A 23999-nucleotide genomic window follows, 5' to 3' on the forward strand; every position below is an offset into this window, starting at 1 on the left:
CTATAAACGCATTTAACCCTCATAGCTGGAACTGTCATTACCTCCCAGCTGAGGCGATGGAAGGACAGGGAGATTAAGTGGCCTGTATAAGGTCATCCTCACTAGGCAGCGGTAGAGTCGGGGCTTGGACTCAGTAGTGTGGTCTCGAGTTCCGAGCCCCTGCTGCCCGCTCCCTGCCCGGGTAGGGGAGGGCCACAGAAGGAGCCAGGAGTTACAGGTCGGCTGATGCGGAGAGGAGGGACCTTAAATTTCTGACCTAGATTCAAGTCTAAAGGCCACTTAGTCAAAGACGAGACCTTGGGCGGGTTTCTTAATTGTTTTGAGTCCCAGTTTTCCCAGCGCTGAAATACAGACAACATCTGTGTGACAGGGCGGTCCTCAGAGTTGAATAAGATAACGTGCATGGAGCTCCTTTTCTAGTTGTTTTTCGTCACGTGTATTTTTTCTTCAATCTGTATGTCCTGCAAATCAGCCTCCCCTCTTCTGTGAGACAGGCAGGTAGAAGAAAGTGAAGGGAGTATAAATAACGCATGCGCAGCGTGGCCCCTGCAGAACCGTTGTGTCTCCCAGAGCCTTCCTTCCCGTGCGGGGCCGTCCCCGGAGGCTGGCTGACTCTTTTCATTCCGCCGGCCTCAGCTCCTCCATGCTGGTGGAGCAGGACGTGTCCCGTGCCTCTGCTCGGGCCTCCCGCCTCCCGCCCCGGCTGGCCTTGCAGACGTCCCAACGGCCCTGAACTCTTGCCTTTGCTTCTTCGCGGTGCTTGTCTGCATTCTCTTTGTGGCCTCTTTCTCCTGCCCATCTAGTTAGTCACGCTGTGGACCATCTGACCGACGGCAGAGATAATCGCTCTTGAGACTGGGCTAATTGAGGAGAGACAGGAGCTCTGGCGTGCCAGGGTCCAGCCCACCATTTCACAAGCACAAGATGGAGGAGATGTGCTGTAGTAACACCGGGGGTAAAATCAGCTTTGCGGGTTTAGGGCCAGGCCAGCGCCGTCTGCATCGGCCTGTGCCGTGGCTGCCTATAACTGTTCCCCGTAAGCGACATTAATAGCCCAGGGATGGTCTGCCCGTCCCTGCAGGGCTCAGACAAGTGCTCTGATCATTACAGCTATTACTCTGGAAGGTTCCCCAAGGAGTCCCAGTGACTTCTGAGGATGACCAGAGAAGAGACTCAAGACCATGTCCCCGAGGAACCTTGGAAGGGATGGGAACGTTTGCGTAGCTGGAAGGACAGAAGGCCTGGTGCAGGGCATGTGGCAGCTGCAGGCCTCTGGGAGGGGCAGCTCCGCCCAGGTGGCCTTAGTGACGGACGTGTGGATCCAGGGAAGGCAGCCCAGCTGAAAGGAGAAGGAGGTGATGGTCCTGGGCATCAGAAGATGGGATTAATGGGCCGCATTAATGGGATCAGTCTGGCGCATCTCTGGAGCTCTTGAAGCAAAGCCAGGGTAACTGTTTGGTCCTGTAGATAGAATTTAGGCATCAGACAGTTGGTGGTGCAAGGGCTTTTCTGATCCCTTCCAGGCCCGAAAGTGTGGTTGTCTGTAATTTTACCAGTACCGGGCTGGAAAGGATAGGCTGGTTTCTTCCCTGCTCTCAGTGCTGGTCCCCAACTCAGTGCCTTTGATGCTGCACCTTAACCGTACTTTGAAACTCCATCTGATACAGTAGTTTACCTAAGTGTTTTGTTGTCTCATCCAAAATAGAAGTTATTTGAAAACAAGGATGGTGTTTATAAAAATAGACAGTTTCTGGGATTCTGGGAGCAGGAATAATGCTCCAGTTCCTCTGCTCCCACCCGTTGCCCCAGTTTCATGTCTCCTTACCCGCCTTTCTGCATCCAGGCATGCCCCACTATGGTGGTAGTAGTATTTCCAAAAATTGAATCCAGTACGGTGTGTCCTGGTTTCAAACTCTGATTTGTTCCCGTTACCTTTAGAAAATCCAGACTTCTGAGTCTGGCCTGTGGGACTCTTTGTGCCTTCATTCCCGCCAGGCTCTTCAGCCTCCTGTTGCCGCCCAGCGCTGCTGGTACCCGGCACTAAATCCCTTCACAACCCCTTGGTCGAGCTTCTTTCTTTCTTCCTCATTATGGTTTTCATTTGTATTTCCCTGGTAACTAATGATGAGCCTCTTTTTGTGTGTGCTCATTGGCCATTTGTATGTCTTCTAAGGAGAAATGTCTATTCAAGTTCTTTGTCCAGTTTTTCATTTGGCTATTTGTCTTCATATTACTGAGTTGTAATAGTTCTCCATATATTCTGGCTACCGGTCCCTTAATCAGATATATGGCTTGCGAGTATTTTCACCCATTTTGTGAATTGTCTTTTCACTTTCTTGATGGTGTCATTTTCAGCACAAAAGTTTCTTTCTTTTTTTTTTAAGCACAAAATTTTCTAATTTTGGTGAAGTCCAGTTTATCTCTTTTTCCTCTTTGTTCCTTGTGCTTTTGATGTCATATCTAAGAAATCATTGCCTAAGCCTGTGTTTTCTTCTGAGAGTTTTATAGTTTTAGCTCTTGGCTGTAGGCCTTTAATTTATTTTGAGTTAGTTTTTGTATGTGGTGGGAGGTTGGGGTCCAGCCTTTTTCTTTAGAAAGTGGTATCCAGTTTTCCTGGCACCATTTGTTGAAAAGACTTTCCCCTATGTTTGCTCTGTTCTTTCTAACTTCACTGCCTGGAGCCCTTCCCTCCCTTGGCCTCTCTGCTCCTTATCTTTTACATCAACTCTCAGCTCAGAAGTTACCTTTTCTAAGAAGCCTTCTCTGATCATCCTACTCTGTCTTCTAGAAGCGCCTTCATACCTTAATCCTAACACTTAACACTGCAATATTTTAACTCTTTCCCACTTGTCCTTTCAGCAAGCCCTTGGGAGATGGGGATTGTGTGCTAACATTTTGTGTTAATGAATATGTACCTAGGTATATTCAACTCCAGAGGGAGGGGAGATATTACTGAACCATGGTGTGGTGTCTCATCTCTGAACTCCGATTGAATAGAAAAGCCACAGTTAAATAACAGGCAATTCTTTGAGTATTTTCAGTAATGTACATTAAGTTTAATATCCCTTCAAGGAATAGGTCAGATAGTTTCTGTTCAACTCTCCTCATATCCACCAGTGGATAGTAGACAGGAAAAAAAAAGAATCTCGCCATCCCCTTTCCCCTAAACCATGAAAAAGGAGTCCTCCATTTAGGCTAATGGCGCCAGTTTCAAAACCTAAGTTCACTGTGGGACCAATAACAGTCTCTCAGGGCTGCCAGTGCCCTGCCCTGATTGGTTGCAGTGAGGATTCCTAACCAGTCCCTGACAAGGGGGATGGGAGTATCTGATGGGCAAGGTCAGCCTTCTAGGCCCCACTGCCTGCCTGGAGCAGGGCTGTTAGCTTCCTGCATAAAACTACGGTTCCCTAAGAAGAAGCGGGGAAATGGAGACCCAGTAGGCAGCCCACAGTGACTGCCACATCAACCCAATTCTAAAAGATGTCTAAAAGATTATTATTTTTTCCAGTCACAAAAGTAAGTGCAAAACTTCAGATAATACAGAAATGAATAAAGTCGAAAGTCCCCTGTAGTTTGTAGAGAAAGAGGAAAGAATCAGGGGCTAGTGATACAAGTCAAACGTGTTTGTGAAAGCCTTGGTCAGCTCACAAATGAATAAAGCAGAAAATGAAAGTCTGCTGTAACCGCGGTGGAATTAGGGGTGCTTTTTATCTTTTTACTTGAGACTTTTTTTATAGCTTTTTCACACTGTTGACACTGTCAGAATGCCCCACTTTTCACAGTGGTCCTGACAGGTTGTCCTGCTTCATTCCAGGCCGAGGGAGCAGTGTGTGCAGAAAGCATGTGCCCTCCAGGGCTTTGCAAACTAGGCGTACATCAAGAGTTGGATATCACTGAGGATTGGGGTGGGGAACAGCAGGATGGAAGACTGAAAATGAGCCAGGACCAAAGAGGGGGGAAAGGCCTTGAATGCCACACTCACCAGGTCCCAAATTTGATATCTGGTCATGTTTCATTAAAGCAAAATCAGAAACTCTCTCTCAAGTCCCCAGAGTAGAGGAAACGGCCACAGAAGCTGGCCGGTGTGGTCCTGGTGTTCTGAATGGCTGTGAGGTGGTTTGAGCTCTCTTCAAAGAAGACCCTGTCTCCAGGCTGTTGGTGGAGATTGGTCTTTACCACCAAGAGCGTGTAGACAGATCTGAATTGTTGTGGATGTAGGTTAGCAGAAGAGGGCCTCAAAGCCATGAGGCCCTGTTAGCTCTGCTGAGGATATTCAGCAGCTTGCCATGTTAGGGGGACCCTGCTGACCCTGTGGGAGTCTTGAGCATTGTCTGGTTGTGCTGGACCCGGCCTGTGTTAATACAGCAGCAGAAGTGTGGCCGTGGTGGTTGTGGATTTTGTCTTTTCTATTTAAAGATGCCCCCTAACGTGCCATTTCTTTAAAAAGACTAACAGTGGTCTCTGCCAGGATCTAGATACTTTGAAAGCGCATTTAGTAGATGTGAAATTGCATTTAAAAGATGTTGGAAGAGAGGCGAGGGTACATTCCTGTCAGTTTAGGTTTGGGCCACGTGGTCGCAACAGTTTGAACTAGGCCCTCTCTCTTCTCAGCTAAAAACCGCATACCACCCAGGGGACTGCATTTTATGCAGTGTAGTTAATTATGGCCAAATTTACTTCCCTCTGACTCTGCAGATCTACACTCACGTAGTCAAGGTAAGCAGAGCGACCTGGGCTGAGTTTTTAGTCCAGGCGCCTGTACCTCTAGACCAGTTCTTTCCTGTCCTCGGCGCCAGCCCTTTGCCCCAGACCGTCCTCGAATGTCAGAGATGAGGGAACTGAAGCTTTGACCTAGGGCTGGATGCTTTAGTCAAGGCTACACTGCTGGTTAATAGATCTAGAACTGGATGCAGCATCCAGGTTTTCTGATTGTTTTTTCCTAACCATTTACCATGACAAAGTATACGCACCATAAGATTTACTCCTCCTAAGCATACAGTTTGATAGCATCCGTGCGTTTACAGTTACACCCCCATCACCCCAGTCCAATTTTAGAACATTCCATCCTTCACCCAAGTGAGTTCCCTCACCCGTTGTAGTCTGTCCCCACCCTCAGCCACCAGTCCCCGGCCGCCCCTGACTGCTTGAGTTGTTACTGTGGTGTTCTTTCTGTGACTTGGTTATTCAGATTTTGCCCCGCTGGTAGCCAGGGGAAGGTTCCGGATGGCTAACTTGAACGTGAGTTCAGGGTGGCAGTAGCTTTGCCCGCGGTCGCTGTTCTGTGATGGTATCCATTCTTCACGTGACGTCTCGGGCACAGTGCAGAATGCGGGGGGCGGCGGAATGGGCCCGTGAGGAGGAGAGCAGGAGCGGCCTTTCACAGACCTAACTCATGCCCTCCGTTCACGTGGCCTGTGGCTGAGTCGGGCGCCCACCCCGGTTTGGTTAGTTCCAGCCCCCAAACTCTGCCTCAGCCTCAGTGCAGTGCCCTGTCCTGTATTTAAAGAAGGAAAAGAGAACGTTGCCTTTTACGAAGAATTATGCCATTTACTTATATTTCTGAGAAGTACTGTCCTAAAAGTTATGCAGTAGAAACGAAAGTGGAGACTTTGCCGAGGAGAATTACTTGGGTTTTTTTAAACACCCTTCAGTGAATTGTCACATGGTGGTTTCCCATGTCAAACGGCCACCTCACTGACAATTGGAACTACCAGCTGTCTGTTTATTCTTAGTTGTGGGCAGCCAGAAAGCTCAGCCTGGAAGGCTTGTAAAAACCGAAGCCCTCGTTTCCATGCCTTGGTTTGAGAGAAATGGGAGTTCCTGTATCTTTGCAAGAGTCTCTGGTTCTCTGCTCCCCCGTGGCCCTCACCCTGGATGGATGCCACCCAGACCCCTCCGTGTCCTTCCTCTCCGGCCTGCTTCGGCTTCCAGCGTTGGAGCTTTCTGCAGCAGGGGGAAGAGAAGGGTCACAGTCCTTTCTTTGTCATGGCTCCGCGAGGTGAGCTTCTCCTCCCCAGGCTTTCAAGGCATGGAGGAGTCAGGGGAGAGGCTGGACCAGCTTCTGGTTAGAAGAAACGCTCCCCGGGGCTTTCTCAGGGCTTGTTACATGTCTCTAAATGAGGTGAAACAGAAGGAGAAAAGGAATTGCTGTCGCCCTAGACGGTTCCAGTGGTGTTTCAAACACTCGTTCCCCCGGATCGATGTATTGCACCTCGCTGTGAGAGAGTCATGGTCAGAGGGTGATTACTAAGCCTTGTGCTCTGCTCCCAGCCTAGAAAATTAAGTGTGAAGCCTGAAATGGAGCTCTTTGCCAGAATGGAAATGGAATGAAATTTCCCTCCTTCCAAGTGAAACTTCTAAAGAGGAAATTTGGCAGCCCAGGAGAGCTGAGCCCAGGTTTCTGGCTCAATCACCTACTTGTCTTTCCAGTCATGCATCGATCCTGAAGCTGCTCTGGGTTCCTCCGGGCACTTCTCAGACGTTCATTTCTGTCCTAGGAGATCTGCAACACCAGATGCTTGACATGTCGTTCTATAGCGAAAGATTCAACCTCTTGTTCTATACGACTTGCTGTTCATAACCTTCAGCCCTCGGGTCTGGGGCAGACGTGTGTGGTGTGGGTGGCCTGTCTGCTCACCCTGCCCCCACTGATGGGGCAGTGAGTCTCTGCGGGCTGCAGAGTGACATGGGCTTGGCAGGCCTTCCGTTCTGGTGCTGCTCAGGGTCACGACTGGTCCTTGCGGGGCTTTCCCACTGATCTCTCACGAAGATACCGGTTCGTATTTAAACTCTTGTTCTCTGTGGTGGTGTTTGTGTGCTGCTCTGTGTAGACAGAGGCTGTGGTTTTAGGCGTTCGGGAAGTCATCAGACTGGGTTAGCACGCCAGCTCAGCCCTCTTAACTGGTTATGCCCCCTTGAGCCCACAAAGTGAAGAGACTAATGGCCATATTTTAAAGTGTGGGAGATTCGGTGACGGGAGACCGAGACCGTGACTGTGTATGGTGTCTGCAGCTTCATCTGTGCTCAGAGAGTATCGGTTCCTCTTTTCAGAAACGGGGCCACGTCCTCAAGATGCAGACAGTGTGCTCTTACCAGGTACTGATAACTCTTTGAAGCTGTAACTTAAAAAGGGAGGAGCAGGGGGCCTTCTGCTATAATAAGATAGGTGTTTTCCTACAAAAATATTCATTATTCAAAAACCAGACCATAAAAATAATAAAACTTTGAGGAAAAACATAGTTGGGGCGTACATTTAAAATAATATGTAACAATAATAATTCTCATTGTAGTGTAGACATGGTTTAAAAGACACATTCAGTCCTAAAAATAAATATCGCAGGAACTCTGGGACTTCATACACGCAGACACGCATGCATGGGTACGTGCACGTGTGCGAAGATAGCCTGGTGGGAGGACGGGGAAGGCAGGGCCAGCGCTGCTGAGTGTGGAGATCGGGGCAGAAAGCACAACGATGAGGGAGAACTGCTGGCCAAGCGGTTGTGAGCAGCATCTGGCCACACTGAGCCAGGAGGAAGCCTGGGGCAAGTGGGCCTTTGGACCGTGTCCCTCCGAGGGGCGCTGCATTCAGCTGGACCCCTGTACTTGGCCTACAGTGGTGGCCGTTCCTTGTGGAGGCAAAGCATTAATGTGCAGGGAAAATCGTATGCAAAACCGAGGCCACTCCTATGTTGACATGACATTGTGCCTGATTACATTTAGAATAACTTGCATTCCAGACTCTATGAAGCTCATTGCCCAACTGATAAATCCGCCTGTTTCTCATCCTGCTAGATAAGAACCTGAAATACGAAATTTTATTAAATTATGGTAAAAAAAAAAAAAGCAAAACACATAAAACTTACCATCTCAACTATATTTTAGTATGCAGTCTGGCCCTGTTAAGTGTATTCACATTGCTGTGAAACAGACTTCTAGCACTTTTACATCTTGCAGAACCGAAACTCTGGACCCATTAAACAGCATCTCCCCATTTGTCCCTGCCCCGCCCAGTCCCTGACAACCACCATTCTACTTTCTGTTTCTATGAATTTTAGTACTTTAGAGACTTTACATAAGTGCAGTCAGACAGTCCTTTTGTGACTGGCGTATTTCACTTAGTACAGTGTTCTCAGGTTCATCCATGTGGTAGCATGTGACGGGTTTTATAAAATGTGAGCGACTTCAAAGTACATATCTCACCCCAAATTTATTTGGAGAACAACCTTAGGCTAGGGGTAGGAGGTGGGGGTACAAAGACATGCTTTCCTTGTATAATGAAGTAAATATTCTTGTTGAGTTTATCTCCCTGGTTATTTCTTTACGTTTCTGAGCATCAGTTAGCTCTAAAAAAGCAGACATTTTATGCTGAAAGACAGGACTCAACAGGGAGCTCTATCAGACATCACAGGACACAGTGTCGTCTGTAAGAGGATATTTCTAATGCCTGAGAGTTTCTCCAACTCAGATTGGTGTGATTTCATTCCAGCGAGCTCAGAAATATGCTCAGCAAGTCTTGCAAAAGGAGTGCCGACCCAAGTTTGCGAAGAAGTTGATGACGCAGTTGTTTGAGCACAGGTACAACCCGGACTTACCGCCTTTCGTGAAGGAGGCCGCCAAAGTGAAGGAAGCCGAGTACAAGTACGATCCTCCTTTTGGATTCCGGAAGTTCTCCAGTCAAGTCCAGACCCTCTTGGAAATACTGCCTGAGCATGACCTGCCTGAACACTTGAGAGCCAAGAGCTGTAGGCGTTGTGTGGTTATCGGAAGCGGTGGAATACTCCACGGACTGGTGCTGGGCCATGCCCTGAACCAGTTCGATGTTGTGATAAGGTACATGGGTTCACCTCCAGAGTTTACCTCACTGCTGTTGGTCCTCGTTGAACCGGCAGCAGTGAGGGACACGGGGAGTGCCTGCAGGGGGCTTACTGCTTGAGATGTTGGAACAAAAACACGAAATGATTGGATGCCCCAAACTGTGCCACACTGACCCTAATTGCAGAGGAGGTGAGGTTTGGAAGGCTGGCTAGATTCAGGAGGAAGCCTGAGCTAGGCAGGACCAAGAGGCACACGTGGTGTTGGGGGGGCAGTGAGTTGGTGGGATGCCTGGTTTCCGGGAGCAGGGCTAGGTGTGGATGCGCCCCACAAGACAGGGCCGGCGGGGATCTAGGACGCACACAGCCTGAACTCCACTCATCCTAGAGTCTTTTTGGTTTCACTGGCTAAAAATTATTTTCCTTATAAAAGCAAAATATGTTCATTCTTGAAGATTAAAAAAATATAGAAAAATGTAAGGAAGAAAATAACCCCTCGGAGCCCAGATAACCAACTGCTATTAATTTGCTGTGTTTTTTCCACTTTTGTTCTATACACATACTAATGAGTGCATTTATATTCTTATCAAGTGTTTTGCTTTTTGAACATAATATTATGAACAGTTTCTGAGGCCATTAAATATTTCGTGGAAAATTAACTCTTCCAAGTGCTTAGCAGTCCTTTAAATGAGAGTATCATAAGTGATTTCTATAGTGTCCTTCTATTGCTGGATATTTTGAATTTTTCAGTTTCTTTGTTATTGTGAAAATGCCTTGCATATCTCATACTTATGACTTTATCTCTGATTATTTCCTTGGAAATAATTCTAAGAATCCTTAGAATTGTTGGCTTAAAGATATTCGATTGTTTTTAAGGCTCTTTAGGCATTTTAATCAATTCTCCCTATCAGAAGGAAGTGCAGAACCAGGAGTACAGCACGTGCTGGGTCTTCCATCACATCTGTTCAGCAGGAGTGTGTGAGTTTGACTGAAGGCGGGAGAGGCTAGAGCCGGGGACTGGGTTTTGAGGTTGTGGTCAGTGCATGCAGTGTGTGGGGACCTCAGAGGCGGAGAAAGTGGAAATGGAGACTAATGTGTTTCCAAGAGGTATATTGAGAAAGTAAATTACAGGACTTTCTGACAGCCTGACAGTTAACGTCGGAGGACACCAGGATTTCTAGTCTGGGGGTCTCAGACGTTAGTGGAACTGCTGTCAGAAATGGGAGTAGTTGGGGAAAATCTCAGGTTAGTGAGGGAGGATGACAAGATCCATTTCAGATATTTTGAGCCTAAACGTGATGTGTTCACATAATGCCTTTGTCCCCAGTCGCTGCGATCTCAGGCAAATTTCCTAACTCTCCTGTGCCTCCGTTTCCTCATCTGGAGGCAGTCACCGTACGCATCTTCTCGGCTTACCGTGAAGACAAAATGAGTTCACAGATGTAAAGCCCTTAGAACTTAGCGTAAAACATTTAGTGCCGGGCTTGGGGTAATTGCTCAATAAATGTTAGCACCTATTTTTGGAGAATGTGTAGGAAGGTGGGGGCTCAGGAGGAGGGGGCAGGGGGCGTAAGGGGTTTGTAGGAAAGAACCAGATTTTTGTAAGAGCCAAGAGAGAGAAGAAACAGGTTAAGAGCCTAGTTTAAAGGTAAAAGGGGTGCTGTGGGCCCCAGTGGCCAGAAAGCAGGAATGGTGCAAGGTGAAGGAGTAGGAGTGGGGTTGGGCTATGAGGACTGTAAAGGTTGGGGTGAAGGAGGCTATAACCACTGCCTTTCACGGGATGCTTTCCATGTGCCAGACACTGCGTCACGTGCTTTAGAGGTTCTCATTCCTCCGGGAAGCCACCTCTGTTGGTGTCACCAGTGAAGACGTTGAGGCCCTAGAGGGCCCAGGGTCCAGGCCAGATGCCAGCAGTCCAAATGCAGGGTCGGAGGCTTTCCGAATCTAAGCCTGGCCCCGTGTGAGCGGCTGAAAGATGTGTGCGCAGGCAGACGGGGCCCCGTGCCCATCTAACGGCACGTGACTGATACAGGAAGAGGAGCGGAGAGAAACCAGGGGTGCCAACAGTGCGCACTCTGGGCCAGAGGAGAGGTGGTGGGAGAGAAGGGGGGCCTTGCCGAACAGTGGCATTGGGCGCTCCAGGGAGGAGGCAGGCAGGGAGATCTCGGGTGTGGAGCCCTGCCCTATTGCAGGAGTGTCAGGAGCACGCTCTGGAGGCACACACACGAGTGTGTCTTTCCCCAGTGTCAGCTTTATTCAGTCACAAAGCAAAGTTAATCACGATTAGAAAGCAGGTTCACGATTCCAGACTCGATGATAATTCACGTGTGGTTAAACTTGGCTTCTTACACAGCACACAAAGCAGGAGAGAAGACAAACCACACAACAAACAAGCTAACAGAAGGGTGCAGGAAGTGAACGAACCAAACGCGAAGTCAGTCTGTGGGGTGCAGTTGAGATAAAGCCTCGGTCTGGTCCGCGTCGGCTCTCAGCACTTCCTGCTTCTGATGTTCCAGCAGCGAAGCCTCTTGGTTCTGCTCGGAGATCATTTGGGCAGAGCCTTCGGCGGCAGTTGCCTTTTACAAGTGGTCAGACATAGAGGGGTCAGGTCTGAGGAGTCTAACAGTTTGCTGCCAAAATCCTTCCCCTTTTAAAGGGATTTTATTGGTCTTGGGCCCCCGCAGACCTCCTCTGGTTCTGCTTGTTATCAATTCTGGGGGTCAGCTGATGCTGGTCTCTCCTAGCTGCAGTACCTTACGTGCTTGCGTCATTGCTTGACTCAGGCCCCTGCCTCACAGGAGAGATTCCATTTTGCTCACTACAAGGAGAGTGGGGCTGGGAGAGTGGGGAAGGGGCTGCAAGGTGGCCTGATGCCCAGTGGTGGCCTGCAGATCACCAGACTGGGGAGCATGGCCACTGGGAGGCCACCGAGTGCTGGGGACAGAGGAATGGTGGCTTAGCCTGATGATGAGGGAGAATATCAGTTAAGAAGCTTTTGGGGGGTAACTTTTAGGTTTGGAACAATTCCAAATTTAACAGAAAAGTTGCAAGAATAGTACAGAGAACCGCCCATTCACCCTTCCCCCAGATTCTCCAACTTTATTACATTGCTTTATGTTTTTCTCTTTATATATACGATTATACTTTTCTGAACCCTTTGATAGTTAGTTGCAAATATCAAGCCCCTTTACCCTTAAATAAGTCAGTGTGCATTTCCCAAGAACAAGGACACTCTATTCTAGAACTGTAGAACCACAGAACATTGTGCAGAACTAGGAAATGAACACTGAGAAAATATAGGCCCTATCTAGTCCTTATCCAGATTTCACCAACAACCCTGATAATGTCCTTTATTTTGAAAAAGAAAAGAAAGGCGGGGTGGGGGGGAATAACTGCCTCAGGGGCATGCCTTGCATTTGGTTGTCATGTGTAATAATTACCTTTTGATAATCCAGGGGTAGGTATCAGATCTAGAAGTGGCATGGAATAGAGAAGAAACCCGAGATAGAGGTGTGGTAATATAGGGGAAGGACCAAACAGACTTGGAGGTTACGAAACTCTTAACTGGGTGAGTGGTAGTGCTTTCAGAAGAGTTCTTAGAATCTGCCCCAAAACAACCACGCTGGTAAGGGCCTTTGTTGGTCTAACAGTTTTAAGTGTCCCAAGTCCTTGCTTTAAGGATGCACCTCGGCCGAGTGCCCTCCTTGGTCCCAACCCTGTCAATATCATTGTGGTTTGGGTCTGCCTCGCCCTGGTTTCCTGGTTTCCTTTCTGATTACCTTTCTGAAATTCTGGCAAGATCTCCTAATATCTGAGCACAGCGGGAAGCTTTCGAGGAAACATTACTGATGCCCAGAGAAAGCCCGAAGTATAATGTTTGGGTTGGCTTAAAATGGTAGGACTGGATGGAATTGCTTGACATTCAGAGAGGAGGTGTGGGCGTCCCTTGGGGACTTGAGGTTGCCGGGAGGGAGGCCTTACTCCCAACCCACAGCTTACTCCCAGCCCTATAAACGTGTGTGGGACACAACGAAGAGATCTTGCATGATGTGATACAGTAGTTGATGGTTTGCTTTGTCAATTCATCTTTGTCCTTTTTATTTAAATAGGTTAAACAGTGCACCAGTTGAGGGATATTCCGAGCATGTTGGTAATAAAACTACTATCAGGATGACTTATCCAGAGGGTGCGCCACTGTCTGACCTTGAATATTATTCCAATGACTTGTTTGTTGCTGTTTTATTTAAGAGTGTTGACTTCAACTGGCTTCAAGCAATGGTAAAAAATGAAACCCTGGTAAGCACTAGAAATTCAGCTCTCCAGTGTTCCTTCATAAAAAGTGGAGGGGTCTCTAACTGTAATTACAGACTTTTATTTTTAAACAAACACAGTGGAATGTATACGGTTGACCCCTGAACAACATGGGTTTGAACTGCATGGGTCCACTTGTACGCAGATTGTTTTTGATAAATACAGTGCAGTACTGTAAAGGTATTTTCTCTTCCTTATGATTTTCTTAATAACGTTTTCCTTTCTCTAGCTTGCTTTATTGTAAGAATACAACATATAATACATATACAAAATAATGTGTTAACTGTTTATATTATCGGTAAGGCCTCTGGTCAGCAGTAGGCTATTAGTAGTTATGTTTTTGGGGAGTCAGAAGTTATCTGTGGATTTCAGTTACTCGGGGAGGGGATGATGGTGCCCCTAACCCCCACATCATTCAAGGGTCAATTGTACTTTTGTGTTGTCTTTCTTTTTTTTTAAAGATTTTATTCATTTTTTTGACAGAGACACAGCGAGAGAGGGAACACAAGCAGGGGGAGTGGGAGAGGGAGAAGCAGACTTCCCGCTGAGCAGGGAGCCTGATGCAGGGCTTGATCCCAGGACACTGGGATCATGACCTGAGCTGAAGGCAGATGCTTAACAACTGAGCCACCCAGGCGCCCCCTGTGTAGTCTTTCAAATAGCTACTGCCTTTGTAGAAACTATCAGTATTCCTTGTTGGGAATGACTTTCAGAATTTAAGATTAATTGCAATCATTACTTAATGAGAATATCAGGTTTTGGACCAAAATTGTTATTACTGATCACCTACCTTATTCACCAGGCTTGAATTTACATATCTTTTGGCTAATCCAGAAATTAGACTTACTTGGATGAATATAAACCATTATTGAGGATTTTTAAAAGAATATATATATAAAACCTCTGAGGAATATTCCCCAAGAGATTGTCTAAAAATGCTCTGCTGGCAGTCCCCTTGTTGGAGTAAATTCACAGAATTCCAGAGGGGCAGATGTTGAGGAAATGGCCCTCATGAGCTCCCTTTTGTTTGTTGTAATAATTGATCATACTACTTTATGGCCCCACCCATTATGCTGAAATAAATTTCAGAGGTCAACTGTCACGTTTATAGACACACATAAAAGCTAGTTGTCTGCAAAATTAATAGGATATATTAGACTTTTCACATAAGCACCATCTGATGGAGAATTTCTGTCTGCAAAGCCTGATTCTGTATAGCTTATCATGATCTGGATTTTCCATTGGGTAGAAGTTGGTCTAGTTGGAAGATGAAGCACATAGGAAATGACTTACAGTCGGTTACCAGGAGACTTCACAGGACTAGGAACTAGAGCAAGTCAGTGGAGGGAGGATGCAGGGGGAGGGCCTGATCCGAGTGGGGCACTCATGGCCCTTAATACCCTTAAATCGGATCTGTTCGCCTGGTCTTCCCCGGGGACAAATGATGCCTTTCGGTCTTAGAAAGGCTTCCCCTCTCAGGTCATTCCCTGGGGAATTTCTTCCCCAAACAAACCAGAGCTGGTTCTGCCGTTCCTCTTCTTGTCCAGTGCCACCTTCATAAGTCAGGTCCTTTGGGGTTGCTACTCTGAGCTGGGGCATCGGACTGGCCTTGATCTCAGTGACTGCAGTACCCCAGCCCATTTGGGGTCGTGCCCACGGCTCTGGGCTGCTTAGCAGGTGTGCACGTTCCTGCCTTCTGATGGCATGATAACTTTATTCAGTCCCCCTAATGATTGCTTGCTTTCTTCCCTTAGCCATTTTGGGTGCGGCTCTTCTTTTGGAAGCAGGTGGCGGAAAAAATCCCACTACAGCCAAAACACTTCAGGATTTTGAATCCAGTTATTATCAAAGAGACTGCCTTTGACATCCTTCAATACTCAGAGCCCCAGTCAAGGTTCTGGGGCCGAGATAAGGTATTTTTGTTGTAATTGAAAGTTAACTGTTCTTCTCCGTGTTGGAAGGGAGATCTCTGTACAAATTTCACTTAGGCTCAGCTGTATCCCCAGAAGCATCTCCCAGTGTAGAAATGTAGTCACTGATTTCAGGCCCCGTGCGTGTTTGCTGTTCTGCATCTTGATTTCAGGGCTCCTCATTGTTTACTTGGCTTTTCCCCTGGTGACTTCTCTCTTTTGTGTAGTCCACATGTTAACATTTAGGTCACTGAGATATTATTTAAAGTATTCTGACTCTGGGACTCCAGAGTGAAAGGCACTTTGGTGGTCTGGAAAGTTCTTTACATTTTTAACTCAGTGGGCCACTCAGGTCAGACTTGACATTTATCATCACTTTATAGGTGATGGTAAGTAAAGTTCGCCCCCTAGAGCAGTGCTTTTCAGTTGACCCTTGGGTCCCATCCCAAACTTTCTATTTAATTGTTCTCTGCTGTGGTCTATATATTGGGATTTTCAAAGTCCCCTGGGTGATTTTATTTTGTAGCCTAACTTGAGAACCTTTGTGCTCTCTCTACTTCGTTCACTGCAATAGAAATTCTTTACCTGCAAACCCTGTGCCAACACCAGGAGGGTGGTGATGCCTTTATTATCAGTTTCTTTATGAGCCGAATAGCTAAGCCTGGGTCTTTAAAGATAACTTTTTTAAAAGCAGTGGAAATCATCCTTAAACTTTTTTTTTTTTTTTTTTTAATGCGGGGCTTGAACTCATGACCCTGAGATCAAGACCTGAGCTCAGATCAAGAGTTGGATGCTAAACCACCTGCGCTACCCAGGCACCACATTCTTAAACTTTTAAGCAAAATCTCCATATATAAAGGAAAGCCAGGAATTTAGAAATGGGGGTGGGTGCTGCTCACACTGGGGGCATGAGATACTGCCTAGCATATACCTGGAGCTTGTCAGGGTCACAGTTTACAAACATTGAGTTATTAGAGTCTTAGATATGGTTAACCAGTAACCAGTAGGCAGATTAGCAGGTTCTTCCGTTTGCCCAATGAATCAAACTTTTTGTTTAAGATTTTATTTATTTATTTGAGAGAGAGAGCATGAACAGAGAAGAGGGACAGAGGCAGAGGGAGAAGCAGGCTCCCCGCGGAGCAGGGAGCCCAATGCAGGACTGGATCCCAGGACCCTGAGATCATGACCTGAGCCGAAGGCAGACGCTTAACCAACTGAGCCACCCAGGCGCCCTGTAGGTAGATTCTTATTTAAAAAGTAACCTTTATAAAAAATTAGCAGATTTAATTACATAAAATATGAAGTTACTGAACAGCAAAAGATATCAGAAACAAAGTTAGAATACAAAATAAGCAGGGGAAATTTTATCATATATATAATAGCAAATACTCCTAAAGTATAAGGAGATCTTATTAAATCAAAAAGAAAAGATGGGCCAATAAAAAAAAAATGGGGAAAAGATATGAACAGACATTTCACAAAAGAAGAAATTAATACAGCCAAGGAATACATGATAAAATGTTCAACTTCACCAATAATCAAAAGTAAATTAGAGCCACAATGACATTTTTTCCTGTTTCCTTAGCAGAGATTTAAAGGCTTGATAATGTCCTTGCCTGGCAGGAATACAGGTAGAATTATAAGTTGGAGGGTAGTTTGGCAGTATATATATCAGCTTTAAATGTGGATGTGAATAGTCTTGACCCAGCAATTTTACTCTAAAAATTTTATCATAAGAAAATTAGAGGGGCACCTGGCTGGCTCAAGTGGTGGAGCTTGTGACTCCTGATCTTGGGATTGTGAGTTTGAGCCCCACGTCGGGTGTAGAGATTAGTTAAAAATAAAATCTTTAAAAAAGAGAGAGAAAAGAGAAATCTGCAAAGGTGGCTATTCTAGGATGTTTACCATAATGTTAATAACAAAGGACTTAAAAACGGCCTAAACATTTCTCATTAGGGGATGATTTAAACATATTACATAAAGCTGATGCAGTATTTTGTGACTGTTAAAGGATGAAGGAAAATAAATGGATATGGAAACACCTCCATAATGTAATAAACAAGAAAATCAAGTTACCGAGCATGTATACCATTCCGTTTTTATTTAAAAGTAAAAATGCGTGTCTAGAGATGCCTAGGGCAAAGCTTGGAAATAAACAGTAAACTGGGATTTTGTTGTCAGGAAGGCCTGGTGACACGTCCTTCCAGCGGAGAGGGAAGTCTGGTAGTTGAGGAGGTGTGATCTTAGGGGATGTGTTCTGGAGATAGCATGCTCTGAGCAGTTTTTCATAGCTGCTGAGTTTCTCTCCATACATTGCCCCTATGCGCAGCTGATGTCATGTACTCCTTCTGTAAACACTGATTGAGTCTTCCCGATATGCTAGGTACAGAGCTGGCTGCAGGTAAGACAGGACACTCTTTGGGTCCTGTGGCTGAACAGGCAGAAATCTTTCTTTGGGTTAATTTCTCTTGTCTTCAGTAACTGTTGAGTTTCTTTTTACCGAGTGATGAGTGACACAGATGCCACACATCAAGGAGCATAGGTGGCTTTGAACAAATGAGTTCTGTAGAGGTTCCTTAATCCACTTAAACTGTCAACTCTGAAGGGTTCACTGTTGTTCGAGTTGACAGACAAGGAGAGTTGTTTCTGGAAGCCACAGACTCAAGTAGGATGAAAAAAGGCACATTTACACGTAAAAAACTGTATAACAGAATGTCATTAGTAGATCAGCAGGGGCCTTCAGGGAGTGCTTAGACCACTGTAGGTCTTTCTGTATTTCTCTCTGCCCTGTGTGCTGTTTTTGCTCAAGACTGGGACAGAGATCCAGAAAGCACGATTCCAGATTTGCAGGTGGCGATTCCAGATTTGCAAGTGGCGAGATAGCGGACACGAGGGAGGGAGTGGTGATATCGTCAGAATCCAGAACGGTTCAGACTTTTGGCACCTTAGGCCACAGTCAGTAGGATACATTTTAGAAGGAACAAATGTGGAAACTCTTAATTTGGGCCTAAAAATTGCTCACACAGAGGGTGGGCAGAAACTGGTATAGCAGCGTACGTGTGAAAATGGCCTGGAAGCATTATTTGCCAGAAAAGCAAATGAGGGTCCTCGGTGGGATGCAGTTCAGGTGAGAAGTGAACATGGTCTTCGCTGGTGGGAGCGGAGGGTGCTCTCTTCTCAGGCCGACACTGTCCCCGGGAGCCAGCAAGGAGGGGCCGGCCTCCAGAAGCAGGTCCCAAGAGCGATGGTGGAAGGTCCTGGGGATTTTCCTAATTCCAGGGCAGACCTTATAGACTTCTGTTGTGTAAGAAAGGAAATGGACTTGCTTTGCAGTTCTGGTCATCACGTATAGGACCAGGAGGTAGAAGTTTTACAAAGAACACCTTCTCATTTGGTGTAAGAGGACCTGCCAAGTGTGTTAAGAGGTTTTCACATCACAGACCCTGTTTTGGAGTCTAGATTCAGACTTCAGGAATTCTGTGACCCATAAAACTACGCGGTGTATAAATCGCAGTGCCCAGGGCAAGCGTCTGTGACTTAGCAGAGCATGTGTAGCACTTAGAAAGCAGTGAGTGGTGCTAAGCCTTGTTTTGTCTTTTCCTCTTTTTCAGAACGTGCCCACCATTGGTGTCATTGCTGTTGTCTTAGCCACACATCTGTGTGATGAAGTCAGCTTGGCAGGCTTTGGATATGACCTCAATCAACCCAAAACACCTTTGCATTACTTCGACAATCTGTGCATGGCTGCCATGAACTTTCAGACCATGCATAATGTGACAACGGAGACCAGGTTCCTCCTCAAGCTGGTCAAAGAGGGCGTGGTGAAGGATCTCAGCGGAGGCATCCATTGTGAATTCTGAACACAGCAACCTCATCTGACAATGCAACTCTGACTCTGAAGGCTGGTTTTCACAGCCTTCTTGATGCATTACATCCTGCAAATCCTTTGAAGTGCAGCTGGTGTTTTTAACTTTTAATTTAAAAAACGAAAAACAAGTTTCGCTCTTCCCACTTTGTCCCCCCTATTTATTTGAGGTCAGTGTTTTTGCACAACATTTTTGTAAGATAATTTTGAGAATTGAATTGGAAAGACTTTTCAAAGAGACTTGTATGTGATGATGTTTTATTGTATTTTCAGAACGTCATTTAATTTATAAAAACTCTGTCCATGTCTACTTAGCACAGAGAATACCAGGTAATTGAGTGGAAGGAGAATGGAGGTCACTCCTTCGATGAGAGCCCTGAATGCCAGATTCTGGTTCCTTGTCACTGTTGGGCGGGACATATGTCCGAGGAGCTTCTGGGATGACGTACTCAGTAGCCACACCACGGGTACTGGGTCGGCCGTGCGGCTGCGTGCGGCCTGGGCTGGTCGGAGAAGTTCCCGGCCCCTCTCTGTTGGTCTGCCTTCTGCCAGCCTCGCAGCCATCAACCAGGGGAGCCGTCCTGGCTGTCCCTGGCCGGGGAGGGACACAGAAGACATTTCCTGTGTCCTCTGAATATATGAAGCCACCCTGGGCTGCAGAAGCCACTCTCTCCCCTGAAATGATGACAATTCTTGAATTTCTTGAGTTTTTTCACTGCCCTTCCAAAGCACTTAAATTTACCTAATCGGAGGTGTTCCTCTGCCTGAGGTGGTTTATAAAAATGAGGACACACTCTCCGATCTCCAGAGTTGTAGAAGTACAAACCCGTTCCAATAATAGTCACGTTTTCTGAAACATTGAAATAAAATCCTCCCAGTATTATAAATTGCCTATTTAAAAAGAAATTTTTTTTTAATGCCTACCTGGCAGTGTGTACCAGGGAGTGTGCTGGTCAAAAAAAACAAAAGCTTTTGAGGAGCTCTCATAGTCTACTTAATTTGAGCACTTAAAAAAAAGTCTGTAATCTCCCTGGAATGTCCTTGGATGCTGCTAGGTGGAGACTTCAGTGGGGGATGCCGGCAGTGAGCCACAGAGTGGGGGGTGCCTCGTCCTGCCAGGGGCCGCACCCCAGACAGCTCGGGACTCTTCGAGAGACGTCAAGTGTCAGTGACTTCCTTCTGGAACACAGGCTTGTTCCAGCTTCTGTCTCGTAACTGCTCTAGTCTTTGTCATCAGAGGCTGGGCAGCCACCTTGCTCCCTTCCCACCCCGTCCGGTTCTCACCTGTGCTCGCCACTTCTGCGGTCCCGGTCGCCTGCAGCTCTGACCCCCAGCCCGCTCTGATGTCTTTGGCCTCCGCCCCCCCCCAGCACACGAGTCAGGGAGCCTGTCACAGAGTGCACACAGGGCCCTTGGATCTCCGGGGCACTGGGGTCAAGCTCAGAGTCGCCGGCATCACCAAATAGTACTTCTCTGGATTGGTGACTTCGCATTTTCTATGGATTTTGCTTTCTCTTTTATAAAGTGCTGTTTAAGAGAAAATGCTTAGAAATGCTCACCGGCTAAATGACTTGGCGTTGAAACTTGAGACTCGGGAAGATGGTCCACGGTTGTCCTGTGACTCAGGGAAGGCCAGCCCTACACCACCCACCTTCAGCCCCTTGTCCTTCAGGGGCTACTTGAAATCTGAATTTTTTTTTTTTTTTTTAACAATTTGACCGAAGCCAGGGTTTGGAACTTCCTTAGACAACTTCCCCATGGGCTCACGTGGACTCAGGTGCTGCTGCCCTGCTGGGCTGCTGGGAAATATGTGGCTCAAGGCCCAGCACCTGGCAGTGTCCAGCCCATGTCAGGCCTGGTCCCCTTACATTGCTTTTTCCAGGCCTCTCGCCTTTGAATTCCTAGCAGGGAGTAAGTGCTCGAAGTGCATAAAAAGGTGTACTTTTTTCAAAACCATTTTATGGAGTCCACCCAGCTGGTCAGAGTTGATCAGAGACCGTCTTCAAGAACTTTGAGTACTTTGGCAGCTATTTGTTAGAAGTGGCTCCTGGGCTTTGGAGTTACTCCTCCCTTACTTGACCCCCCACACACTCGCTCTTTGGGGAACACACCTCTAGGTGCTTCTGATGTCACAGGTGGATCTCCAGTAAGAGGCTTCATGTCGCCCCTCCAAATGTGTAGAGCTTTGTAGGCACATGCACATCCCTCTTACGTGGCCGTGGTCCTTGCTTTTGAGGCAACCGAGGACAGCTTCTACGCATTCTGTATTTTAACCTACATCTTACCGGAACTTTGGGCCCCAGAAAATTTCAGTGAGTTGTATGGTTTGGGTTTTTTTTTTTTTTCTTCTTCTTCTTTTTCTCTCCTACAGAGAGCAGATTGTCTCCAGAAACCTGGGCCGGCCTTAGGAAAATGCTTGGGAACTGGATGAATATCTTCTGATGATGTGTGTCACGTTTTTAGGCAAAGCTGAACTGGCATCTTCTAGACAACTTCATGTACCCTAGGTGTCCCCTTCCCTTCCTCATGGCTCCTTTTGTGTTGCACGGGGTTTTTCCTTTCCCAAGAGTGTATCAATAAGGCATTGACGATGCATGTTTTCACAAATTTGGAGGGTGTCATCACTTGTTGGGCCCATTAGTTAAGTTGTCAGACCAGCTTTTTGACTCAACTGCTTGCGTTGAAGGGGGATGAGCTCTTGGCCATCGATGGTCAGTGTGGTTTGCGTGGCAGACAGAGGCTCAGTTGTAAAAGAAAAAAAGGTGGTCACGCCCCAGTCTCCTCAGGTTATTGAAGATTTCTAAAACCAAGGACCACTTTGTTGTAGCTGTATTCCAACTCCAGTGCTTTGGGACTTGATTATCAAAGGGACTGTTGACTTGGCCTTGTTACTGTCTCAGGAGACCCTTTTAGACCAGCATCGTAGGAAAATTAAGAAATGGCAACTTATTCTCCTCCTTGGCGGGTTTCCGGCATCCAAGTGTGGGCTACCTTTTCATCTTTTCTTTGGGACACTTCAGTAAAGTCCACTGAGCCAGAAGAAAAGGACTAGTTCCTGTGAGTTAGCACAATTGCCCTTGGAATCCAGTGAGCTTTTAGTAAGGAACCGTGTGACACCCGGCCTTCCTTCCATTCACACACGGTAACAAAATGCTTCTCTCAAACAAAGGACCCTGTGTTTCCTGCCATGGGACCAATGCCCTCTCCCCAGGCACTGACCCTCCGTGAGGGCATGCCCAGATGACCACACACTTGGCTCTCAGACTGTAGCACAAAGGACAAACGGAAGCCGGTTCCAGTACACAGAGCACCGGAACACACATCTGTCTCTGTCCTTCCCCACTTCCCAAGGTCATAGTAGACAGCATGGATTTGTGCACTCAAAACATGGTATTTGCATTTACCTACAACAAACACCCAATATAAGACTCAAATAAATTGGGCAGGAGAACTAGTCTAAATGTACGCTCACATTTATGGACTAGAAATTAACGTCCCCCACAAAGGAAATTGCAGTCCTTGGTAGTTCAGCTTTCAATATCGAAACGATTTGATTTGACCAATTCCCAATATTAAATTTCAACCCATTGAGCAGAGAAGAAAAGCATCATCTTTAGAGGGCTATGGTGGACCAAAAGTAAATAACATGCTAGGAAATTTGGCTCTTTTTTAAAAGCAGATCTCTCCAGTGAGCTGTGTCAATGAAACATGTAAGAAGGGAGACAAGTTGACAAATTTTCTCTGGGGGAAGAAGTGGGCTGTCAGGTTTTGAGCTGGCGTCAGGCCACGGACCCAAGACACTGCAGGTGTAGCCATGCCAGCCTTCTGTGGGCCTGGAAATGGAAGGAAGTGAATTGTCAGAACATCAAAGACACCGAACAAATATTCACCAGATACGCCACAGAAGCAATGCTTGTAACGGATTATACACCAGAAATTTGTAATTTCTAGAAGTAATATGTTTTCACTCTCCTGTTACCTGACTTAGTTTTTTGACTTCTTGAAGAAAATTGGTTCCAAGAAAAACTGATATTTAAAATGATGAGTTCATTTAAAATGTTGGTTAGGTCCTTGATAGGAAAGACCACGCTACACTCCCAGGCGGTAGCATGAATGTGACAGGTGACGACAGCATGGCAGTGAGGGCCAGTTGGGGCGAGTAAGGACAGTAATCAAATGCAAAAGTCATTTTGAATGGACTGGTAACATCAAGATACCAGGCTGGCTCATTTGGGGTGGGAAGAAAAATCCCCCAGAGCAATGAGAATTCGAGAGGACCTCTGTAATTAAGGGATGAACTCTCTAGTGACAAGATTTTGTACTTTATTCCATTGGTAGCTCCTATAACAAGGCCTTGCCTATTACAGAACACAGGTAACTAAAGCAGGAAATGAACACAATCACTTTTTCTATATGTCATTGTCTTAGTGACTTAAATGAATCTTAACACGCCAGAAGCTGAACAGGCCTGTTTAGTGGCTATATACATATCCATACATTGTGGAAAACCAACTTATCGCTGTAGCTTCCAAAATAAGTGTGTGCCTTATCTTTTCAAAGACCTGCTGTGTTGTTGGGATTTATCATAGGAAGTATATGGATATCTTCATCTCCGTTTCTGACACAGAACTCCCCAGACCCTTGGAATTTCCCAAGTGTTGAGAATGATTAAGATGTTTTGTGTTGGGGCGCCTGGGTGGCTCAGTCGTTAAGTGTCTGCCTTCGGCTCAGGTCATGATCCCAGGGGTCTGGGATCGAGCCCCGCATCGGACTCCCTGCTCCAGTGGGGGGCCTGCTTCTCCCTCTCCCACTGCTTGTGTTCCCTCTCTCGCTGTCTCGCTGTCAAATAAATAAAATCTTTTAAAAAACAAACAAAAAAAGATGTTTTGTGTTATGGTGATGAGATCCCTTTTGGAAAGCACCTGAAGATGGGGTCACCAGAGGACCTAACCAAGTGATTTCAGTCCCACCCCCTGACCTCTGGGGAAGAGAGGGGCTGAAGGTTGGAATCATTCACCAATGGCCAATGACTTAATCAACTGTGCCTATGTAATGAAGCCTCCACAAAACCCCGAAAGGATGGGGTTCAGATAGCTTCTGAGC

The 23999-nt window shown here is 46.5% G+C and overlaps 1 protein-coding gene and 1 long non-coding RNA gene across 9 annotated transcripts in view; one reads left to right on the top strand and one right to left on the bottom strand.

Moving 5' to 3' along the window:
- The window catches only part of ST3GAL5 (ST3 beta-galactoside alpha-2,3-sialyltransferase 5), a 49270-nt gene extending 29487 nt beyond the window's left edge, over positions 1-19783 (top strand). For 2 of the 8 annotated variants that reach the window (XM_073897450.1, XM_025868261.2), the window contains 5 exons: positions 7051-7095; positions 8486-8829; positions 12920-13106; positions 14876-15034; positions 18643-19783. In XM_073897450.1, coding sequence (XP_073753551.1) covers positions 7051-7095; positions 8486-8829; positions 12920-13106; positions 14876-15034; positions 18643-18891 — 984 coding nt within the window. In that variant the 3' untranslated portion in view covers positions 18892-19783. Of the gene's footprint in view, positions 1-7050; positions 7096-8485; positions 8830-10403; positions 12436-12919; positions 13107-14875; positions 15035-16110; positions 16266-18642 lie in introns of those variants that run through there. The other 6 variants (XM_073897451.1, XM_025868262.2, XR_012379751.1 and 3 more) reach the window with 5 other exon arrangements.
- On the bottom strand, positions 4964-6831 carry LOC112821088 (uncharacterized). Its single transcript, XR_003207343.2, has 2 exons — positions 6418-6831; positions 4964-6215 (listed from the first exon to the last, which is right to left on the bottom strand). It is a non-coding gene; the product is annotated as an uncharacterized lncRNA (long non-coding RNA).
- Positions 19784-23999: the final 4216 nt, after the last annotated feature.

The sequence above is a fragment of the Callorhinus ursinus genome, unplaced genomic scaffold (assembly GCF_003265705.2).
Source record: "Callorhinus ursinus isolate GAN/ISIS: 27379988/994484 unplaced genomic scaffold, GSC_fseal_2.0 scaffold10, whole genome shotgun sequence".
Classification (NCBI taxonomy): domain Eukaryota; kingdom Metazoa; phylum Chordata; class Mammalia; order Carnivora; family Otariidae; genus Callorhinus; species Callorhinus ursinus.